This window comes from Microtus oregoni, unplaced genomic scaffold, assembly GCF_018167655.1.
Source record: "Microtus oregoni isolate MIOR12 unplaced genomic scaffold, Mior012 000010F_ref0000083, whole genome shotgun sequence".
In the NCBI taxonomy this organism is placed as follows: Eukaryota; Metazoa; Chordata; class Mammalia; order Rodentia; family Cricetidae; genus Microtus; species Microtus oregoni.
In genome coordinates, this window is record NW_024543069.1 from 15339463 (window position 1) to 15364144 (window position 24682).

A 24682-nucleotide genomic window follows, 5' to 3' on the forward strand; every position below is an offset into this window, starting at 1 on the left:
TGGATTTTGAAAGTTAAGGTCAAAACAGTATTTTTGTTTAGCTTTCATTATTTTTGTATGGTTGGGTCAGCCGAAGGCAGTCAGCCTCACGGATCTCCTTTCTGAAGCTAGAGCCCAGCGTGGAGATGTGGTGGACAGGATGGGTGTGTTTCAGATTGAGAGCCTGAGGTTTCGGGGCATGCTTTCTAGGCCCCCAACACTGGCAGTAGTTATATTGGAGTGGCACACCTAGGTGTCTCCTCAGGAGGGTTTGTGGAGTGTAACGATAGGTATGAGTGATGCCTACCTGTAGTGTATAAACACTGCAAACGTGGCCAAATACCCACTTCTGTAGTCTGTGGAAGTTTGAATGTGAAGCCACAGCACTTTCCTGCACTCTGGTTATCTGGGATAGAATGGAATTTTGTTATGAAGTAAACATGTTTTCTAGAAGTAATAGAAAGTCATTTTTTTTGCATGTGGAATTGAAGTCAGATAGTTTTAAAATTATGTATTAAAATATATAAAATATATGGCGTGAGCATGATTGGTAATGTAATCATTTGATTTCACTTTTTGCATTGCCTTTTGGTCTTGATTCCCTTAGCCCCAGTGAAATTCCACACTTGTCCCGGAACTTTTCTGCCTGTCCTTAAGCATTTTGCAGATAACTTTAAGCACTAAACATATCCTTCATAGGTTTAATTAACAGTCTAAGTTAGAATTCTTCTCCCTCTCTCTATCTGGAGCCTGTACAGCCTAGGATGTGAGAGTCGCTTGGAGTATTGTGGTTTCCATATTTTCCTACTCTCTGTACCCTCCCTATCTTTGGCCCCGATTCTAGACACCCTCTAAGAGGCCTTCACCTGAGCACCCTGTCACCCCTAGGAGGGCAGCACTTAGCTAGCTGTGCCATCAAGGCAGATGGTTAGCCCCACAGTCCACTTCTGGATTTTTCCAGACAAAAGCCAGGTCCCAAATCATTGTGCTCCTCGGCCAAAAAAGTTACATTGAAAACCCAAATACTCTGAAACTTCCCACCTCAATCAGGGTTGTGGTGAAGGACCAGCACCCCACCCCCCACCCCAGCTGGGGCTGGTGGAGCTCACAGAACAGGCTTCCTCAGAGTTAACATTCTCCACCGGATCCCTTTTTCTCCCTGCTCTCATGAGCTTCATATTCTTATGCTAGAGTAACCTCCAGATTCATGAAGCCGAGTGGAGAGGGGGTAAAAGGAGAGCTCCTATTATAGAAGAATTTCGGTCATAAGTGGCATCAGGATGTCACCATCGCTCAGCTGCTCCGCAACAGCTGGCGCCAGCAGTAAGACTGGTCTCAGCCCTTCACAGGATTTCAAGGAAATGGTGCCAAGGTGGGGGAATGCCTGTCAGGCTACACCCTGCAAGGTTCCCTTGAACTCAACAATAGTGGGACACAGTGAGCCTTCTTGAACCTTGGAGAGAGACACTGGGGAACACCTGCAAAGTGTTCTTACCAAAAATGCTGAGCCCAATCTGATCACGAGAAGCGATTAGACTGAGGTTGGGGGCACTCTCCAAAATAACTCCCAGGGTGTTTTGGTTGTTTGGTCAAAGAAAACATAGGGTAGAGAAATCATTTAAGATGAAAAGAGATTGAATAGTCAGAGCAAGAAATCCTATACAACACTGTAGGAATCCTATTTTCTCCCTCTCCTGTTTCAGTGCTGGGGTTTGAAGCCGGGGTCTCATGCAAGCTAGCCAAGGGCTCTACTCAACGACACTCCACTGCATCCGTCTCACTCACGGGGGGGGTGGGGATTTTCAGTCAAATTGTGGTTCCTCTTTCTTCTCAAGAAAACAAAAAACAAAACAAAACAAAACAAACAAAGACCAATACAAACAAATCCCATAAAGGAAATGGAGGAAATAGGAACACGCCTCGAGTGCTATGTTATGGGAGTGTATTGATGTCTTGCGTGTGATGCCTGTGGTGTTGTCATATGAGCACTGCTTTGCAGTGAGAAGATACCAGAGAAAGCATCCATGTCTGACATGTTCACAGTGAGCAAGAACGGATAAAGCCCATAGCAGCTTCATACATGCAGGAGAAGCATAGCAGGTGTTCATTCTTCTGACTTTTCTGTAATTTTTAATTTTCTCAAAAAGTTGGCGAAGAAAAAAAAATCATGGAACCAGCTTTCAACCTTTTCCTATAAAAAAATGTAGAAATGGCTTGTCCCCTCCTTCTGATATTTTGATTGTGTCTTCAGACCTAGCTGAAACTCTTGATGTGGGAGCTCCTTCTATATATGTGTTGCTTTTATTGGTTAATGAATAAAGCTGTTTCTGCCAGTAGCTTAGCAGAATAGAACTGGGTGGGAAAACTAAACTGAATGCTGGGAGAAAGAAGGCAGAGTCAGTGAGAAGCTATGGAGCTGCCAGAAAAGAAAGATGCAAGATGAAAGCTGGAACCTTGCTGGTAGGCCTCGATCCTTGTGGTAAAATATACAATAAGAGAAATGAGCTAATTTAAGATATGAGTAATCCAGAAATACAATTAAGCTATTGGACAAACCGTATTGCAAATAATATAGTTTCTGTTTGATTATTTCGTGGTTTGGCAGTCAGGAATGAACAAGTGGCCTCTGCCTACAAACTGACCTCATCTTATGTATAGAAAAATCTTTAAAACATAAACATATGTAATAACAATAAGCATATTGAAATATTTATGCTGGATATTACAGTTTCTAGGACGTTTCCATTTAAACAAACACAGTTCTTCACAACGATGTTTGGAAGAGAATGTGATTTTTCCATTCTTCCTTTTTATAAATGAGAATCGGAGAGGAGGTCTAAGCCACTCATCCAGATACACATGGGACACCTAAGCCCTCTCACTGTGTCTTCTCAGCATACGATAAACACCCAGAAACTTAGCAAAACAACTTACTCCCTTATTCTTTTTGTACAGAAAATAAGAAAGGGATCGTGAAGTATTTGCTAATCCCATTGCCACTGCGGGGGGGATTACAGATTCGGGGCTGTGCAGACGCCCTTGCTCACCCCATTAAACATGCATTCTATGGAACCTTTAGAGGCAATGCCACTAAGATATGCAGCCCCCACCTGGGCAGGCTAGAGCACCAGCGTGAGTGACATTAGTCTCCAGTCCTGTGCATGCCGCTGCAGATCTGCAGGGGTGCAACGAGGAACCTCTAGAAATGTATTCTCCCGAGAGTGAGTCAGTGTGCACCTCAGAATATTGAGTGAAATCCTGTCGCATCTCCAGATGTTTCTCAGGGAACTGACATCTCTCAGAAGAAAGGGCACATGAGTCACAGGAGAACACAGTTCTGTCTTCACCTGACAGCTGGGGCGAGCAGATGCCTTCTGTCTCCCTCCACCCCGCCCCTCTCTCTCTCTCCATCTCTGTAGTGGAAAGCGGCTTAAGGAGAAGAGAGGAGGAACAAAAAGATACCAACATTTAAACCTGGTGGGGTTCACAGCTAGAGAAGACATGTAGCCCACCTTGTTTCTTTTCCTGAATGTTCTATTAGGGGCTGAATCGCTCTATTTTTACAACTGAATAAAGATGAAGAGAAAAAAGAGGTAGAAACGGGAGAGAAGATATTGGAAGTTGCTAAGTGGCATAGAATATACTCATGCCCTTTCTCAAGATCATCCATTCCCACCAAGATTTTACAGAATGACATTAGGAACCTGCTCTCCAACCATAGCACTGTATGACTAAGAACTGAACTTGAGGAAGTAGTTTACTTTACATCAGCTCCCCGCATATACCCTTCAGAGTTGGCAAACTTATCTCTTCAGTATCCTGTAATTCTTCTGAAGCTACCTTCTCACACCACAGATCTGGAAAAACAGTGTTAGCCGGTGATCCAGGTACAAAACTCTTCGGAGCTCTCCTAACTCTGGGGCACTTTTCACCACACTTTGTGTGAAGTAGCATGCCAGCCATCCAATGTGAACTCTGTACCGTGACCTTATTGCATGCTCTCCAGGAAGAACAAACAAGGAGTGAATGATACCAGGTGGAAAGCTAGCAGCCTGGGAGATGGAGGCAGAATTCACAAAACAGGATGAGTGACAGGCTCTCTAATAGGCCCAAACATTACAAACTTGACAGCAGAGGGTCTTGCCCTTCTCCCCCTTTCTCTTACTAAACCATTAGATTAGATCCCTAAAGCTAGCCCCCAAGTTCTGTTCCCTTATTTGACCATATCCTTATGCCTGACCAAATTCCAGGGTCCAACAATCAAAACACCAAGGTCCAACAATTGAAATTCATTACTTGACTATATTGGCTTATGTATCCAATCAGGACTTCCCAGCTCATTCTAGCATGCCTCCTCATCTTTATCTTTAAAAACCACTATTGCAGAGAACATCTGCCTCTGCCTCTGCCCTATCCAGATGCAGCCTCTGCCCACCCCCACCCAGGGAGGGATAAATAAACCTTCTTTGTGCTGAGAATTTGGTGTCTGGGTGTGTGCCGTGCAGATTCTGAGGCCCCTTAAAATTGGTAATTACCGTGTGATAGTAGTCAAGTAACTAGTAGTCACGTAACTAGAAGTCAAGTGATTGTTAGCAGTAACTACTAATTTTGTAGCCAAGGCATAGAAAGGAAAGAATGGGGATATGTGCCATTCATAACAAATTTGTGTTTTAATTTTTAAAATTATTTTTATTTTATGTATGTGAGTGCTTTGCCTGCATGTATATACGTGCGCCACATGTGTGCCTGGTATTCCAGAGACCAGAGAACACCAGGTGCTCTGGAGCTGGAGTGACTGACGTTTGTAAGCCACCATGCGAGTGCTGGGAACTGAACCTGTGTCCTCTGCAAGGGCAGCAAGTGAGCCACTGAGGTGTCCTTCTAGTCTCCTGGGTGTGTTTTTGAAATCTGAGTACAAATGAAACGTAAGAAGATCCTCAGTTAGCCGGCAACTGGCCTCCGTTCCAGCCTTGACCGTGCGTTGCATAAGACCTGCAAACACTGCAAACAGTCCTGAGGCATTTGCAGCGGATGGGTGAACCGCAGCTATTGGCCAGCTGACTTGTCCCTGTGGGTTTCCAAACTCCAAGCCCTAACCCAGGTGCTCTACCAAGTGCTATTGTTCAAATCTCACATCTGATCCCTACAGCCGCATCACTCCGAGGAAGGCCAAGGAGGAAGAGAGAGAGAAAAGACCCCAGGGCCTTGGAATAGCCTAAGATTTGGCCATCTGGGTCTTTCCACGTTTCAGTCCTAATTGCTTCAGCCATCCCTGTCGGCTCTCTGTTTCTTCTTGTGCTATATTTGAATGGATTTGACAAATGATGTGATTCACGCATTCTCTTCCTTTGTTTATATATGTGTGGTATGTGAAAGTTTGCATATGTATGTGTGTGCGGTTATAAGTAGAGGCCAGAGAAAGACTACTGGTGTCCTGTTCTATCAGTCTCCCTGCGTTACTCCTTCTCACCGAACGTGAATCTCATCAGTTTGATCAGGGCAGCCAGCTCCTGGGACCTGCCTGCCTCCGCCCCTCCAGACCCTGGAGTTACAGGCATGCACGGTCATAGCTGACTTTTGTGTGGTTGCTGGGAATTTGAACTGTGGTCCTTGTGCTTGTGTAGCGAGTACTCTTACCACATGGAGCCATCTCTCCAGCCCCAATGTAACGTTCTTAGTTATTATCGGTCTGCAAAGCAAGCAGGGATTTGACTTTTATAAGGGCAGGATTTTTGTCAGATTTATTAACTTCTAGTTCTCCTAGGTGCTCAGAAAAGTGCTTGGCATATGGTAGGTATTCAGAAACTATCAACTAAGAATGAACTGGTCTTCTATGTCTCTCTCTCTCTCTCTCTCTCTCTCTCTCTCTCTTTTTGTAGATAGCTTTGAAAATAGCTGTTGGCACAAGACCATCTTTTAGACTGAAGCCTGGAAAAATCTATTATTAAGTTAATGCAGGACGATATTCCAAGGAGAAAACAAATAGCTTATAAGACAATTATATCAGCACCTCTGGCTTGACCCTTTCTTGACCTCATAGACCCTGTTTAGCCCAGTAACTTGGACATCTTTGGGTTTTCATCACGTTATAATTTCAAGGCCTTGGACATCTCCCATTGTTACCACTGAGAAGAGAGGTATATGTGTATGCATTAAATGGTACATGCTAGAGATAAAGCTTGTGCTTCTTTGCCTTTGCTGCAAGCGAGGTGGTAAACCCACACTGTTAACTCATTCCCAAGGTACTTGGATTTTTTGTATTTTCACTTTCAAGTGAGGAACTGAGTCTGCCTAGGGACAGTAGCCTGCTTCAGTATAGTGTGACCTTTGAGAAAGCCTGGGTTCGCAATTGTCTCTTCTGCCTGTCTCCCTTGCTGACACGCTGCTCCAATGAGGAGTCCCATTACAGACCATGGAGGGAAAGACCTCGGAGTGAGCGCCACCTTGCCTCATTGCTGGTTCTCTATTTTAGATTATGTTACTGAAATCAGTAAGACTGGGTTCAAAAGTAGTGGACATATTTATTTGGTGGAGGGGATTTCAAGACAGTGACATTTGTTCTGTAGCACGGTTATTGCTAGCTGCCTTGAGTCAGGCTTACAGAGTGAGTCAGGGCAAAAGCAGAGAGAATGATGTAAAAAGTAATTCACTGGGCCTGACAATGTACAGTTTGACATATATGTACTCAAAGCTGCAGACAAATCAAATATAGACAAAGGGTTCAGAAATTAGTACCATTAACAAAAGCAAAACAGTTTGCACAGGGGAAATAGAAAGATGTCTGGTGGGCAAGATCTCATCCGTTGATGCCTCCAGGGTATAAAAATACAAACACATTTGAAGGACTTTCTTTTGAAAGGATGCCCAAAAAGAGAGAGTAGCCAGGGTGCCTTGCTGGAAACAGGGAAGTGTTTTTCTACGTTCAACATCAAAGTCCTACCAGGCCTCTGCAGCCATGGTCCAGTGTGGCCTGATTTCTTCTCAGGCTTGATGTAGAACTTTGCATCATCCACATGATACTGGCTTTTCAGGCACACGGAACACAAAAATTAGAAGATTTTAAAGGAAAGTCTGGGAGGCCAGGCTGTGTGTGTGCGCGTGTGTGTAGGATTGGACTCCCTATGGGGAGCCCCTGAGTAGGCTGTGCACGAAGCTGTCAGAGTAGAGCAAGTTGAATTAGAGACCCTAGGAGCTGTGGGGTGTCTGCTGAGGAAGTCTGTAGTGAATGCATGGAGCCATCTCAGGAGGGAGGCTGCGTGTGTGGCAGGCATCACAGAGGTGGGTTACTCAAGTGCACCGGAACTCAAATGATGCCATCTGCTTCCCCGCCTTGCTGGACATGGAGCTATAGGACTTCATCTTTCCCTCCTCGTTTTTTTTTTTTGTTTGTTTGTTTGTTTTTTTAAATCTTGCTTTTGTCCAGCTTTTCCTCATGTTTCCCTCTCCTACCTTGTGTGCTGGGAATGTTTACTCTGACCATTGCACGTGGGAAGTGTGTAATAGATTTCACTTTTAGAAGATCTCATAGATGAGAGACTGACTTGAGAATCAATAGAATCTTTGGATTTTGAACTTTTAAGCAGAAGGAGGACTATTAAGACCTGGGAGGGAGGTCCTTGGAGCTGGCCTGATTGCTTTTGTAAGATGAGAGCCTCTGGTGGGTCAAGAGCAGCATCTAAACTATTACCCACAGGCTTTTATTCTGAACACTTGTAACCGACTGGGGGCTGTATTTTGGGAGGCTGTCTGCTAGAAGTCACCAGGGGCATGTGTGGGGAGCTTACGGACTGGCTCCCAGGTCTGGCCTGTCTCTGGTTCCTGGGATGTCAGAGAGAGAGGAGCGTCTGTTGCATGCTTGCTGGAATGCCTTTGCTGTGGTGATGGCTGAAATGGCTCTGGGAACTCTCTCCAAACAGCTTGTGTTGTTTCTGCTGAGCATCGTAGTCAGAGCAACACAAAGGGGTTGGTACCCCCGGCTTCTGTCGGAGAGGGAGGAGTTTCTTACTTCTGTGGTCATTAATGGTAGTTTCCCCCCACATATAGCTCTTGAGCGTTTGAAATGTGTAGGTCCAAATTATGGTGTGCACTGTGGATTTTAAAGACTTAGGAGGAAAAGAGTAAACTAAATTATCATGTTAAAAAAATTACTGCATGTTGAAACAGTAAATTTTATATATGTGGTTAAGATAATATTGTAATGAAACCCATCTGTTTATTTCATTTTTTTAGTGTGGTTAATAAATAGTTTTATTTGCTTAGCTGTCTTGTTTTATATGTTTCTGGGGCAGCATCATCATATAGCTTGTGGAGGGTTTCTTCTTTCTATTATAAATTTTTGCGGACAAGGTGGGGGTATCCATCAGGGTAATAATGAAAGTTAAAGCCAGATGCACGGAACAGTCATGGCTAAATGACATATGTAAATTCAGGTGATTATGTTTTTTTTGGAATTTTCGAGACAGGGTCTCTCCGTAGCTTTTGGTTCCTGTCCTGGAACTAGCTCTTGTAGACCAGGCTGGCCTCGAACTCACAGAGATCCGCCTGCCTCTGCCTCCCGAGTGCTGGGATTAAAGGCGTGCGCCACCACCACCCGGTGTGATTATGTTTTTATTCTAAAAACTTTACTTTGTAAGATAAAATACCTGGGTACAGTATTTTGGAACTGATAAAATATTGACAATCTAGGCTGTTGAAATGTTTCCTGTGGTCTCTTATTTTCTGAGTTGTCATGGATATCCTAGATCCCCAGATATCCATAGATTCCCGCTTGCATGTAACAACAGTGAAAAACATGACTTATGAAGAAGTAAGCACTTACAGAATTTGCTGTTTGACGAATACTGCGGGGATTAATGAGACGAACTCTGGTCCTACCCCTCCTGTCTGAAACAAAGACATCTAGGGTGCTTTCTGCCTGCACTATACGGCAAGAAGGAAAAAAATGAGCAGCGTGAACAGTAATTAGTATAGACATAATATCCAACCATGCAGGAATTCTCGGAGATTAGTTTTGGCAATGAGTTCTAAATGAAAGGACTTGGTCTCAAGCATGCCTTAAAATTAAGTATTTATTAAAATGTAATTTAACTTGAGAAAGCATCATATTCTGTCAGCAATTTTAAAATCTCTATATGAAAGTGCTCTTCTTGTGCTATTATTCACAAGTGGCCCACACTTGTCTCCATTTCACCACTATGGCTTTCTTCCTGTATAATTACTTTGCCATTGGCCATAGCAGAAAAACAACCCAAACTCTCCTAGCACGGGACACCGTGTCTCTGTCGATCCATGCGCAGCGTGACTTAAGTTGCCTTGAACCTTCTCCTATGACCAGCTCTGGAGAAGTCATTGAAATGCGTCCTGCCTTACAGGAGTGAAAGGATTAACAGTTGGGGTTCTGTAGAGACAGAGGAGCTCTCAGTGAGTCCACGAGGAGGGATGTGTTGTTATAAGAAGGAGACTTGAGCGCCGGGCGGTGGTGGCACACGCCTTTAATCCCAGCACTCGGGAGGCAGAGGCAGGTGGATCTCTGGGAGTTCGAGGCCAGCCTGGTCTACAAGAGCTAGTTCCAGGACAGGCACCAAAGCTACAGAGAAACCCTGTCTCGAAAAAAAAAAACAAACAAACAAACAAAAAAAAAAAAACAAGGAGACATGAAATGTGGGGCTAATTTTTCTCCTCCGCTTGGAAAACATCCACCGATGCCAGATAGTGTAGCAGGGACAGATGGCGCGGCAGCTGCTGTGAAGGAAAAGTGCCTTACTACTAGGTGAACCATGAAAAACAACGAGAAGGACGGAAGGAAAAGCACACCAGTCCCCTCTGCTGTCACATCTTCCCGTCACCACGAACTATCTCATTGTATTCCATCAGGTGGCAGATTGCAAAGGGAGCACCTTCCGGGTTTCTCCACTGACTGAACATTTGGAATTTGCCACCACTCTCTTTGACAGAACTTGCTTTTTGTCTTTGGATTTTTCTGGCAGGACTGGAAGCAGGGATGGGTAGCAATGACTAACAGGATACACAGTGCCCATATATGGTAGAGAAGGTGCCAAGACGGATCCTTTTCTGGCTCAATTGGTTGCAGTTTGATTGCAGAAATTGGCCAGACCTCATCTTGGTTTATTTTAGATACGCCTCCAATTAACACTGATTCATGCTACAGATCACATAAATGGGGATGGCATTTTAATCAGATTTAAATGGAGGTTATTTAAAGTTGTGGCTTAGAGACAGCCGAAGTGGGCACACGCATGATCTTGATAGTCACGCAGTTCATGCCCAGTGTTGGGTGTTTGAGTCCACTAGCCTGAGTGTTCAGCAGTGATGAAGGGCTAGTGGTGTCATGGCTGGGTTGCCTCAGGAGGGAAAAGCTTCCGCGTCTTCAGTTTAAAAGAGATGCCCCAACTCAATAGATTTGGAAAGGAACGGTTAAATGGATGAAGACCTACAAATGCTAGGCCTTGTAGTTTTGATATATCTGCAATTAAACAGTATCTGTTTGGCAATTACTGTTGTCTAACTAAAGTGAATAGAAATGGGTTCAACTAAGTTGTGATGTCCTGAGACAATAAGAGGATGTGAACGATATTAAAGATTGTTTTTGTTTTTCCAGCTATTTTTTAAAGAAATTGGCTGGGTGAATTTCCGAATATGTTTCTGCCATTTTGTCTAGAGGAGTTGAATAAAGGCTGTAGAGTTACATTAACAGTCACTGAAGGGTTGCAAGGGTAGTTTTGGTAAGACACAACCTGTCTCTTAGGCATTGTTTTAAGAAACACTAGTCATCCTCCAAGGTAGCCTCCTTGTGTGGGACGACTTTTACTGAAGCACATACACAGGATTTACGATCATCACCGTCATCATGATTCTTAGCATAGACTCTAGAAGCAACTCAGGTCTGTCCCCATCCCCGCATTTGAGGAGCTAATGTCCCAATTCACCCTGCAGTTCTTGGCTCTCTATTTCCCTTTTCTCTCTATTTCCCCAAACAGCATTGGCCTCTGTTAGAATAAAGCAGAAAGGGTTGATGGTAAAATCTGTGCTGCTGGGACCAGAATGCAACTCTGATGTTTCTATTTGACCTATGAATAAGTAAGTATAAATTACAAATAAGTATATAAATTTAAATATATGTGTTCAGAAAGCTAGAACTTGCAAGCTCCATGAAAAACAACAGCATCATCAACAACAAAAAAACCCAACTATCTGCTATCCTGTGTATATATATGGTGTAATTGTAAGACACCATTCTGAAGAGAGAATATCCCCCGGGCACTTAAAATGTGAATTATTTAGCCTTTCAGAATCCACTACCTTTTGTTTTATTTTGTAGTTTTGCTGACTAAATGGCTTTAGTGTTCTGTTTTAATCTATTTTTGCAAATTGTGTGACAACATATAATCATTGAACTAAATATTTCTAATACTGTTTATGATTTGCTTTATCAAACAATCTTTGCTTTGACAGATATATACACACATACGTATGATATATAAGCACAGATGAAAATGTTTATATAGATATAGTTATGCACGTTTCTCCATAGTTGGAAAAGATGGCAATACAATTTAAAAAAAGAAAAAAAGATAAATGTCTCTAACATTTTTTGTGTCTGGTCAGAAAAGCAACCTAGAAAAATCCTATGAACTTTAAACATTTTTATTTCCCCTTAATTTCTATGGCCTGACAGCAAGGAAGGCTAAATCTTTACAGAACTAAATTTATTACAAAAATTTAAACAGCTTTTTGAATTATCAAGACCAAATTACTTTAAGTGTAATTTTATGTGAATTAATTATTTGAATTGTTAAAAAAGTTGATAGTTCAAATGTTGTAAAACTTAAAAAAAAAAAAACAAAAAAGAACCCAACCAGATATTCCCACTTCATCTTGAAATATCTCTATCCTTAGGTTACTGTGATCCACTTATTTGGAAATCTCAAATTATATTTTGTTCTCTGAAACCATTGTATTTCTCAGCCATCCCAGGCAGGATTGGTAACAAATATAAATGAAGAAAACATGACTTTAGGAATGTTCTGAAAGTTTCTTAGGGGACAAACCATGTTTTTCTGACAGAAGGTGACAGCTACACAGCTTGCTGAGATGCCACAATCAAACCGCAAAGAGGACCCTCTTTTGTACTGTTCTTCTCAACTCCCCACCCTCGGCATTTAGTACCCAGGAAACTAATCAAACACTACTACTATCGAAAACGAAGGTCCTTGATCTTAGCCATTATGACTGGTGTAGGATGGAATCTCAGAGTTGTTTTGATTTGCATTTCCCTGATGGCTAAGGATGTTGAGCATTTTCTTAAGTATCTTTTGAGATTCTTCTGTTGAGATCTGTACCCCATTTTTAAAATTGTATTATTTGGTATTTAATGTCTAGTTTCTTTAGTTCTTTATATATTTTAGTGCTGGAGAGGATGTGGAGTAAGGGGAACATTCCTTCATTGCTGGTGGAGGTGCAAACTTGTACAGCCACTTTGGAAATCAAAGTATGGTGGTTTCTCAGAAAATTGGGAATCAACCTACCTCAAGACCCAGAAATACTATTCTTGGGCATACCCAAAGAATGCTCAATCATATTACAAGGACATTTGCTCAACTGTGTTCATAGCAGCACTATTTGCAATAGTCAGAACCTGGAAACAAACTAGATGCCCCTCATTCAAAGAATGGATAAAGAAAATGTGATACATTTACACAATGGAATACTATTCAGTGGTAAAAGACAACGGCATCTTGAAATTTGCAAGCAAATGGAGAATGGATAGAACTAAAAAGAACCATCCTGGGTGAGGTAGCCAGATCCAGAAAGACAAAGATGGTATGTATGCACTAAGTGAATATTAGACATAAAGCAAAGGATAACCAGCCTACAATCCACGATCCCATAGAAGCTAGGTAACAAGAACCCTAAGAGAGATATAGAAGAAATCCCCTGGGAAGGGGAAATAGACAAGATTCTCTGAGAAAATTAGGAGCATGGGGGTGAGGGGAGAAGAGAGGGCAGAAGAAGAAGAGGCGGGGAGGATGGGGGGAGAGAACATGAGAGAACAGATGGGGGAAAGACAGAGAGCAAGGGAAGAGATATCTTGTTTGAGGGAATCATTATGGGGCTAGCCAGAAAACTGGCATGATTCCAGGACATCTTTCTCATTTGGCAGCTACATGGCTTCTCTCTGACTCCGCCTTCTTTCTCCCAGCATTCTGTTTAGTTTTCCCACCTAGCTCTATTCTGCCCTGTCACAGGTCAAGGCTGCTCCTTTATTAACCAACAATAATACAACATATTCACAGCATACATTGGAGAATCCCACATCATGGCACAAGGGAAATTCTCAGGAATCCACAAGGATGACCCCAGCTAAGACCCTAAACAATGTGGAGAAGGTGCCTGAACTGGCCTTCCCCTCTAATCAGATTGATGACTACCTTCATTGTCATCATAGAACCTTCATCCAGCAACTGATGGAAGAAGATGCATAATCCACAGCAAGCATTGGACTGAGTTCCCAAAGTCCAGTTGAAGAGAGGGAGGAACAATAATATGGACAAAGGAGTCAAGACCATGATAGAGATACTCACTGAACAGCTGACCTGAGCTAACTGGAGCTCACTGACTCTGAACTGATAGAAGGGGAACCATCATAGGTTCCTCTGAATGTGGGTGACAGTTGTATGGCTGAGGCAGTCTGTGGGGCCACTGGCAGTGGGCCAGGATTTATTTCTAAGGCTTGTACTGGCTTTTTGGAGCCCATTCTCTTTGAAGGAATATCTTGCTCAGCTTAGATATAGTGTGGAAGGCCTTGGTCCTGCTTCAAATTGATGTGCTAGACTTTGTTGACTCCCTATGGGAAGCCTTACCCTCTCTGAAGAGTGGATGGGGAGGTAGAAGGTAGAGGGGGTAGTGGAAACAGGGGAGGGAATGAGAACTGGGATTGGTATGTAAAATGAGAAAAGATTGTTTTTTTAAAAAATAAATAAATTAATTAAAATAATTGAATATACTACAAATAAAGATGAAGCGTAAAAGGGTTTTAGATGCTGAAGTGGGGGAGGCAGTGGGGTAGGAGGGTCCTCCAGGGAGTTGCTCGGAACCAGTGGTTGAGTTATAAACCCTCTGATGAATGCAATCGTTATAGTTGATGAAGTCACGAAAGTGAAATGAATCTGGACAAAGTGAATATTTTGCAATCAAGAAAAGCCACTAAAAATCAGGGGGAAGAAAGAAGTTAGAAGAAGAAAGAGGAGAGGAGGAGAAAAAGTAGTCTATAGGTTTTCAGGGTAAATGCAGTAGATAAAGGACGTCGGAAGGGTTTTGCTATTTTTCCTTCTATCTTATCGGTCTTCTATTTATTACTTACTGTGAGTAGAGACAGTCTTCAGGCTGGGACCAGCAGCTCTGTAGCTCTTTTTCTTAAGAAATTCCTTTACTCACCTTCCATGGGAGTGTTGCTGTCTGGACGGTTTGCAAAGACCACGTCCACATATTCCAGCTGCAGCCTTTGGAGGGAGCCTTTGAGTCCTAGAGGTGGAAGCAGAAAACAGAAGAAAACATAGCAAATGGCCCAAGAAGTCCAGATGGGAACACTATTAGGACAGGCTGGAGTTTGATTTCTTTCAAGAATTTACTTAAAAACAAACACTGAATTAGTTACAAAAAAAATCTCTGAAAAGGGCATAGTGAGACCGTAGTAACTACCCACAGAAACGGCAATCAGTGTTATTTACAAAAGAACAACTGTCGCAAGAGTTAAGGAAACCAGATGAGAGACCTGGTTTTTAGCATAACACTGGAAAAATGGTTGAGAAAACTGGAAAGTAATCCTCAAGTCCAAGAATCAAACATCCTAGAACAGTGGTTTTCAAGTTTCCTAATGCTGCCACCCTTGAATGCAGTCCCTTAGGTTGTGGTGACTCCCAATCATAAAATTATTTTTGTTGTTACTTCATTACTGTAATTTTGCTACTGTTAGGAACCTAAGTTAGGGATGCTATCTTTCACAAACAAAACAGCAGCGTTGGTTTTGGAGTTCCTGGGACTCGTGCTGTCCAGTGAGGGATGCTATCTTTCACAAACAAAACAGCAGCGTTGGTTTTGGAGTTCCTGGGACTTGTGCTGTCCAGTGAGGGATGCTGTCTTTCACAAACAAAACAGCAGCGTTGGTTTTGGAGTTCCTGGGACTCGTGCTGTCCAGTGTTGGAACAGTGGCAAGGACTGCAGACTCCAGAGCAAACAGCCTGCTTGGAATTCCTGGAAGGCCAGGCACAGTTAAAGCCAAACAGTGAAGCAGGCGTCAATGCCGGATATTTCAACACGTGGATGCTGTCAGATACTAACAAACATCAAGAGCTTCCAGGGAACTGTGAGGCGCCAGAGCTGATGATGAGGTGATATGTTTATGTGTGACCTTAGACAAGAATTCTAAACAATGGAAATTGAATAAATTTCAAGAAAATCCAGAGAAGCTGGGCATGGTGACACATGCCTGTAATCCCAGCACTAGAGAGATATGGAGGCAGGAGGATTGCAACTTAGAGGCCAGTCTGAGTTACATAATCAGATCCTGTTCAGTGAAATAGGCAGCTGAGAGTAGGAGAGATAGTCTCCCTCAGGGAAGAGCAAGCTGACTGGTTATCCAATACCAAATGGTTGGCTCTGAAAACATACACACAAGTAATGTTATATAGGTTGTATTTATGAATGAAGGAACATATATATACATATGTGTATATGTATATGTATGTAAGTAAAAAGGAATAATAAAAATAGAGGCCATAATTTTGAAGGAGAGGAAGGAGGAACACAGGGGAAGGTTTGAAAGGAAAAAAGGGAAGGAGGAAATGATACAATTATGATCTCAAAAGATAAAAGAAATGTATTTTTTCAAAGCCCAAAATGGTCAGGAGTGGCAAAAGTTTTGGGGATAACTTACTGAAATATATTCCTTTAAAACACAAGAGAATCCCATTGGCGGTGATGCATGCCTTTCACCCCTGCACTCCAGAGCTACAGATACAGTTACTAGGCCAGCCTGGTCTACAGAGTGAGTTTCAGGACAGCCAGGGCTACACAGAGAAGCCCTGTTTCAGAAAACAGAAACTAAACCCAAAATAAAAACACAAGAGAAACAATTCAGTAATCATCAGATACCCTTACTACAGAAAGCAAAGAAAATGACAGTAGCCATTTAAAAAATGAAACAAATCCTGCAGCTGGAAAGCACAATAAATGAAATGAAAACGGAACTGACGACATCCATAGCAGAATCAATTTAATAGAAGATCCAGCCGATGCCAAGAGGGGTATGGTGAAGGGGCATGAGGAATGCTCATAGGAGCTTAAGAACATCATTAAAAGAACAGATACTCAGGTTTGGGGCATTAACAATTGCTTCAGAATCCTCGAATTAAACATTTGTTAAAAGTAGCAAGAGGCTGTGGAGATGGATCCACAGCTAATAAGGCTTTTCTGCTCATCCAGGGAGCTCCAGGTTAGTTCCCAGGACAGTTGGGTGACACACAATGGCCTGTAACTCTAGTTCTCAACTGGCTTTGAGCACACCCTGCACAGACATGTGGCATCTACTCACACAGACATAAATACATACACGTAAACTAAAAAGATGCAAAGAAGTTTATAAAAGATTTAATAACACGAACAGTGTTGCATGAGCAGAGGAAAAGTGATGCTCCAGTGCTCAGGCCTAATGAGGATATCTACACCATCTTAATGATTCTCAAGGGTCATTGTAGAAAGAGGGGCCAGCAAGAATGTAAGAGCCCGAAAGACTGTGAAATGGTCATCTCTGGGTAGGACACAGTCCGTGTGACCATGATTTCACAGCAGCTGTGGCTCTCTCTACTGGACTTGTATAAGACTGGACTTGACGTCAGTCAAACACCCATGAGAGAGAAGCTCATGGGCCCTACCCCTCCCTGCTGAACTATTGGCTACTGGTGGACTCTGGGAGATGCTCAGTTGTTATATTTAGTTGTATACCCATGTGTGACTCCCAATGATCAGTTCCAAGCTCATGATCACACGACAGCCCTGTTTAAACTTGGGGTGTCACAAAACAAAACAAAAGCACATGAATATAAGAAAGAGCCTTGGAGTGAAAAGGGGTGATTGGCAGGACCGAGAGGATGATGGGAGAGAGGGAAGAGGGGAGACAGGAAGAGAGAGTAAAAAGAAGGGTGGGAAGAGGGGGAGAGAAATGGGAGGCTGGGAGGAGGCAGAAACTTTTTTTTCTTTTTCTCAATAAAACATTAAAAATTGATGATTATTGAGGAACACAAATAATTTAATACGTTGTGACTGGGAAGTACAAAAAGGTATCTGATCTATACTATGGCATCCAGGAATGATGGTTTTTAGTATTAAAGATCAGCTGATCAGGAGTAAAAAAACAACTATACTTGCATTTATATTTTGGCAAAGAGAATCCTCTGTATGCTCATAGCAAAGACTGTAAATAAAGGTATTTAGAAACTTGAAAAAAAAGAACGTATTATGCACACGTATAAAATTGACAAAGAATGCATTTAATAAAATGTATAGTAAAAACTAATTCTATAGGAATAAACACTATTTACATATACATAATGCAGGAAAATATTTGCCCACTATCCATCTGATTAAGGATATCAAGAATATTGAAGAAACTCAGTAGCAAATTGGTGTATGAGGTCCTTCTTTCTATGTGTTGCCTGTATTGGTTAATGGATAAAGAAACTGCTTTCGTCTGATAGGCCAGAACTTAGGTAGGTGGAGAAGACAGAACTGAATTCTGGGAGAAAGAAAGCAGAGTGAGAGATCCTCTGCCTGAGACAGACACCAGTTAGAATCTTTTCCTATAAGCCACTGCCACATGGCAATATAGAAATTAACAGAAATGGGTTAAATTAAGATGTAAAAATTAGCCAATAAGAAACTAGAGCTAATGGGCCAAGCACTGTTTTAATGAATACAGTTTCTGTGTGGTTATTTCGGGTGTAAATTAACCAGGCGGCCGGGACAAACAAGTGGCCTCCTCCTTGCAACAGCAAATCATTATCAACATTACCACCATTATCATCATTATCATGATTCAGTTATGAAATGGGTAATGAGCTGAAATACACAGTTCTTAAAATAAATGAAGAAAATGTGGTATTTATACATAAACATATTTTATATGTTCATGCATATTATAGTCAATCATTAAGAAGGGTATATCTCATTATTTATGACAACATGAATGGAAAGAAAAACATTATTCTAAGTTAAAAAGCAGTTACAAGAAAATGAATACCAAATGGTCTCCCTTATATGAAGAATTAAAAACATTGTGTGGGGCCTGGAGAGATGCTCAGCAGTTGGAAGCCAAGGGTCCTCTTTAAGTTTGGTTCCTAACGCCCACGTGGTAGTTCATAGTTGCCTGTGTCTCCACTTCCGGGGGGACCTGATGACATCTTCCAGTTTCCTTGGACACTACAGGCACATAGTGCACAGATATACATTCAGACAAAATGCTCCTACACACAAAGTAAAAATATATCTAAAAAAACGAGTGGAGTAACCTTTATCAGACGATGGATGTGGGAAGCAGTGAGGAAGGAGAGATGGGGAAAGGTTGAATACCAGATGGATGCTAAGCTGAATATATAGAATAAATAAATTCTGCTCTGAGGTAGAGTAACACTCATAATAGCAATGTACTGTGTATTCCAAAAACAGATTAGAATTTGAATGTTTCTAACAAAAGAATTGATTGATAGCTGAGACAAAAATTAGCCTAACTTTTTTCGTTTTTTTGTCTTTCAAGACAAGCCCAGCTATACTGAAATTCGCTTTGTAGACCAGGCTGGCCTTGAATTCAGAGATTCCCCTGCTCCTGCCTCCTCAGTGTTGAGATTAAAGGTGTGCACCACCACGCACAGCTGGATTTACTTATCTTGATTTAAATGTTATCTAATGTGTGCTCGCACAAGGTATTCCCCAAATACGTGCAATTTTTTGATAAAATTTTTAATTAAGAATACAAAAAGTACATTGAATGCAATGATTAGTTACTCCCTGTAACTGTTAAATTACATTAAAGGCTGACTTTGTGTCAACAAAGAAAATCTCAGGCCTCTCTCAAGATGGCTCGTACTCTCCATGGGAACTCTGCAAGCCTGGTGATAACCTTCCACAGTGACACTTGTGGCCATCGCTGGAAGCCAAGTTTAAAATAAAAAGCAGTTTCTTTCCAAGATTCTCTTTGTTCCTTTGTGTAAGTCAGGAATAAAAGACTGCTTTAATGCCACTAAATGAATGTATGTTTTAACAGCCACAAAAATAGGAGAGCAAATAAAGGCTATGTTTAACACTTACTAATTCTATCAAAGTTTAGAAAATTTAAAAGATGTGGTCAAGCTACATCCTTTTAGCGATCCCTCCCTCTTTCTCCTTCTGCGATGCTGGGTCTTGAACCCAGGACCCATGGATGCCAGGCAAGCAACCTGGGACTGAATTATGTCTCCATTCATGGTTTCGCTTTCCACTATGAGACAAGTTGCCCAGGCTGCCCTTGAACTTAAAGTCCTCGGCCTTAGTTCCTAGTGTTCTGGGATTACGTGCCTGTACCAATGGGTCCAGCTTCATTTTTCCTTTGTTTTGGAAAGAAACAAAATTGCAGAAGCCATTAGGTTGTGAGATCTAATATACCAGAAAGAGTGAAACTCGGGAAATCTGGAAGCAATAGCTTATATTTCAGTTCTAAACTTTTGGTCAAATTCTTAGGAGTATTCAGGAAAAATTAATTAATTTCACTAATATGAATACTTCCCCCAAACAGAACTTATTATATGTATTATGCAATCAAAAGGAGGGCGGTGCTCAGAGAACTGTTTTATCTCCTTCCCGGGGGGCACAGCAGTTCCTTATCAGCCTCTTTAATCCCTTGGGAAGATGGAAGGGTTTCTCTTTTTATTATAAGTATAAAATTAATTGCCTGTTAAATGAGGCCCTTATAAATTTAAATTTGGCTCATTTAAGTTTGATTTTCAAGCTAGTTTATTGGATAGCCACAATTACTTTTTGGACAGAAAAATGGAATGCTGGAATAGAGCCCTGGAAATATTTTCTGTTCATGGAGAAAGGGTGTAAAGGGCTTTGATGAGGAGGTCAGAGCAGACAGGCAAGTAACTCTTCCGTGGTTGGGATAGCACTGACTTCCTCAGGGAGCACCTTGAAGGGAAATTCACTGTGCCAGGTAGTCCCTCCTCCCTCCTCTCCTTCCTCAATTATCCCTTTCCTTCCTCTCTTTTTGTTCTCCCTCCCTTCTCTCTCCTTCTTCCTCTCCCATCTGGATTCTCTCTTTCCCTCCTGTCCTCCCTCTCCAGCGTCCCTCCCCTTCTTTCTCCCTCCTTGCCTGCCTAAGCAGCCCAGATGTCTTTAGAAGTCTTGGCTCTCCTGACCTAGTCTCATGAATGCTGCATTTAGGGTTTCATGAGTGCATTGTTCCTGCCTTACATGATTTTCAGTTTTTGATCTTTCACGTGACTGGAAACTAAGTCAGGACATTCAACCGTTTGTGGGTTTAATCCTGGAGAAACAGGTAAATAACAGCGCTACGGTGATGCGCTCAACAAATGTCTCCTTAAGATCTAGTTAGGGATTTGCTAAAATAAACCTTCCTTTAGCAAATGTTTTGTTGAGCACTGTGTTGGAACCAGGTATCATTTTAAGTTTAAAAAGACGTGCAGAAGTGCACGAATCCTGACTCCACTACAGGAGCACGTGAGCAGCTAACAAGCTGGACACAGCTGCGGTGAGTGTGCTTGCAGAAGGCGCTAAGGATCTTGGGAAGCGAGTCCTGAAGGAGCAGAAGGCACGCTCCGCGCCCTAGAAGTGGTATCTAGAAGTCAACTGGCAAGCTTTCAAAAGTTCACAGGACAAAAAATTAAGTGCTTTCAAGTGACTGTAAGAAAATAGATCTGTCTGTTTTTCTTTTAGGTTCTGATAGTGTTTAGAATTATTTATTCATTTATTTTGTTTTTTCTTATTTTTTTTAAAAGATGTGTTGTTCATGTATGAGTATTTTTGTCTGCATTTATATCTGCACTCCAGAAGAGGGCATTAGATCACATGAATCTACAAGTTACAGAGCTGCTATTTGGATGCTGGGAATTGAACTCAGAACCTCAGAAAGAGAAGCTAGTACTTTTAATCACTGAGCCAGTCTCTCCAACCCTCTTGCTTTTTGCTTTTGCTATTGTTTGTTTTTGAAACAGGGCTTCTCTGTGTAGCTCTCACTCTGTAGACCAGATTAGCCTTGAATTCAGAGATCTGCCTGCCGCTGTCTACCCAGTGCTGAGATTAAAGGTGAGCACTACCGCGCTTGTCTTAGAACTGATATTTTTACACAGGTTACTAAAACAATGAGTTTATTGCAAACTTTAAGCAGACGGGCATGGTTGTAAGGGCATCAGCTGCTCAGTGTTGCTGCTTTAACCATGTATCAATAGCTAATTAATGTACACAGTCTGCAAGGGCTCTATTTAAATACAGTTGTTTTTGTTTTCTTTATCAAATCTATCACGTTCTTGCTTTCCTCTCTAGCTTGGAAAAATGTTGTATTAAATAATGCACAAGATTTCCCTATACAGCCTCCAGTTTCGACTGCGGGGTCCTCTCTGCCACCTGCTTCTTTTACTAAAGGCACCTATTCAAATCCATTCAAATCACATACAGCTTCACATTCCATTGTGAAACGTGCTTATCATGGGGCTTGAGTGTTCATGAACTTGGTATACAGGAAAGGAACACTGTGATTACTCATTTGGCTCCGAAAACGTATTCTTTCACTGAGAAACCCTTGACGGCCTTTCTTTTAAAGGAGGGATTGGGTTTTATCATTTGGCCCTCACGGGAAAGTTCTGAGCTGAGATTTGCCACCTGTTTTCCTCTCCCGAGCCTGTAGCGATAGCTTGTGATTTGGCAGCGCTTTTGACTGTAAAATCTTGTGAGGAGTGTATTTATTGTGACAATGTCACTGTGATGGTTTGAATGAGAATGACCCCCAAAGGCTCCTAGATTGGAAGACTTGGACCCCAGGGAGTGACACTATTTGGAGGAGGCGTGGCCTTGTTGGAGAAAGTGTGTCCCTGGAGGTGGACTTTGATGTTTCACAGTCTCATGCCAGGCTTAGTGTCTCTCTCTCTCTTCCTATCGCCTGTGGATCTGGATGTAGAACTCTCAGCTATTCCTCTAGCTCAGTGTCTGCCTCCATGCCACCATGCTTCCCACCGTGATGATAACTGATTAAGTAAGCCCTAGTTAAACACTTATTTTATGTGCATTGGTGTTTTGTCTGCATGTTTGTCTGTGTGAGGGTATTGGAGCCCCTGGAATTAGAGTCACAGATAGTTGTGAGCTGCTGTGTGGGTGCTGGGAATTGAACCCAGGTCTTCTGGGAGAGCTCTTAACCACTGAGCCATCATCTATCCAGCCCCCAGAAACTGATTTTACGAGTTACTGTGGTCATGGTGTCTCTTCACAGCACCAGGACACTGACCAATACAATGACTTACCAAACTGTTCCTATTTCTTTATGTGAGGCACTCAAAGAATTGCATCTGTCTGATTCTTAAGGCACAGTCTTAGGTCTTAGGAAAATGGCTGTGAATCAGCTCAAAGAGTATAGAGGATTGAAGATCTCCAAAGACCTTGGGATTCAGAAAGGATATAATAAACCTCTTAGCAAAATGTCTTCTTTCTCCTTGCAAAAATAAGAAGGAAATCATACCCACTGGGCTGAAGTCAAAGACTGTCCATGATAAGACAGCTTTGTCTTATTTTCCAACAGTGTTCCTTGGATTTAATGTGCACACGAATCACGAATGTTTAATAAGGTCACCTTCCTCACAGGGAATGTGCCAATAAAACCCAAGTATAATTATCTGTAAACCTCTTCCAACTGTATTTTTGGTTTAAGAATCTCATGGCGGCCCTCCTCTGCAGAATTCATTTAATTCTTTAATTTCAATTTGCATACAAATGTCCTGTGGGGGTACACCTCCTACTCATTAGCCCTTGTCTTTGGTTGAAGCTACGAACTTCAAAAGAGCACCAATAAAAACACAACAAGTGGTCCCAATCTCAAAACCCTCACAGTTTGTGTGAAAGTGAGTCTGGGTTGACTTAGATTCCTGCTGAACTGATTTACCATCCTTTGAGAATTCCTTAACGAAAGAAAGTAGAAATCTAAGATATTCCTATTAAGTTGCTCGAGACCTTGAAGAAAATCTATTGAAAAGAGAAAATTCTGAAGCTCCCCACCCCAAACACACTTAAGTCTTAAAACAGTGGGTATTCAATAAAGAGCTTCTCCATCATTTTTCTTTTTGATTTTATAATTTTTTTGGTAGATTCCAGTGTGAACCTTTTTCTGAATCCCGTTTCCTAACCAATTATATTAAAAAGAAAAGACCTTTTTTGAGTAGCACACTGATGGAGGAAGGTCAATACACAGATGATTAGAAATGGGCTAAATTAATATGTGAGAATTAGCCTAGAAGAGGATGGGCCAAGCAGTGTTTAAATGAATACAGTTTGTGTGTTGTTATTTCGGGGCATAAGATAAGCTAGCCGAGCAGGCAGCCGGGGTGCTGGCAACGCAGCCCCGACGCCCCAATTACTACATATGGCGCCCAACGTGGGGCAACTGCTTCTACATTAAGCCTGAGACAACTTGGGAAGTAATTCTAGAACAAAATGAAAGCATTGTGCCTGGTTTCTTGGTAGCAGCAATTTCTCGGTTCTACTCTGCTTGCTAGAGGCAAGCAAGCACCTCATCTAAGAGAGGCTTCCTGACTCAGCTTCAGCTGAAAAACCCTACAGCTCTTAAGAGGTCCTGCCATGAAACACTTAAATGGTGTTGACGAAAAGCTGAACGCATGCTTTTCGGTTTTCAGCCGTAGCAGGAAAAAAGCTGCGCCGTTTAAAAATGCCGGCTTTCTGGGCTGTTCAGCCAGGGCAAACTCTGACTCTTTTATGCAGGCGGTTTGTGCGGTTTGCAAGCACAGGCTGCTGAAGCTCGCTTGCTGGCTACAGCCAATACCTCAGCCACGAGGCTGAAAAGCTAAGGAATGGGCTACATCTAGCTGGCAAAGCCACGCCTTTAATCCTACTGATATTGCTTGGTAAATTAAAGACTCATGTGGTCAGAAAAAGAGAGATATAATGTAAAGAGAGATTCAAAGACAGGGAAAATTTCTAAATGGTTTGAAGTGTGTTAAAAATATATGCAGACAAAAATTTAAAGTTCTTAAAGTAACAAAAAAAAAAAAAGGAAGAGAGTTGTTGTGTGTGGTAGCACACGCCTTTAATCCCAGTGCTTAAAAGGCAGAGACAAACAGATCTCTGTGAGTTCAAGGTGTAGTAGTGTACACCTTTAATCCCAAATGCCTGGGAGGCAGAGACAGGCGGATCTCTGAGAGTTCAAAGACAGCCTGGTCTACAGAGTTACTTCAGGTCAAAGATATAGAGAACCTGTCTCAAAAAGCAAAGAGTTAAAAGTAAAAATAAACAAAATAGAGGTTAAAATAAAGCTGTACAAAGGTGGAAAATACACAAAGAATCTTGATACTGTATGCTATTATGCTCTCTTTGAATTGTTTGAATGCTGAGGAAGGAGCAACAGCTGCTAAAAGATATT

The 24682-nt window shown here is 41.9% G+C and overlaps 1 protein-coding gene across 2 annotated transcripts in view; it reads right to left on the minus strand.

The window, feature by feature from the left end:
- Kcnab1 (potassium voltage-gated channel subfamily A regulatory beta subunit 1) overlaps positions 1-24682 on the minus strand; it is a 338359-nt gene that overhangs the window by 32953 nt on the left and 280724 nt on the right. For both annotated transcript variants that reach the window (XM_041659149.1, XM_041659150.1), the window contains exon 8: positions 14434-14520. In XM_041659149.1, coding sequence (XP_041515083.1) covers positions 14434-14520 — 87 coding nt within the window. The remainder of the gene's footprint in view (positions 1-14433; positions 14521-24682) is intronic.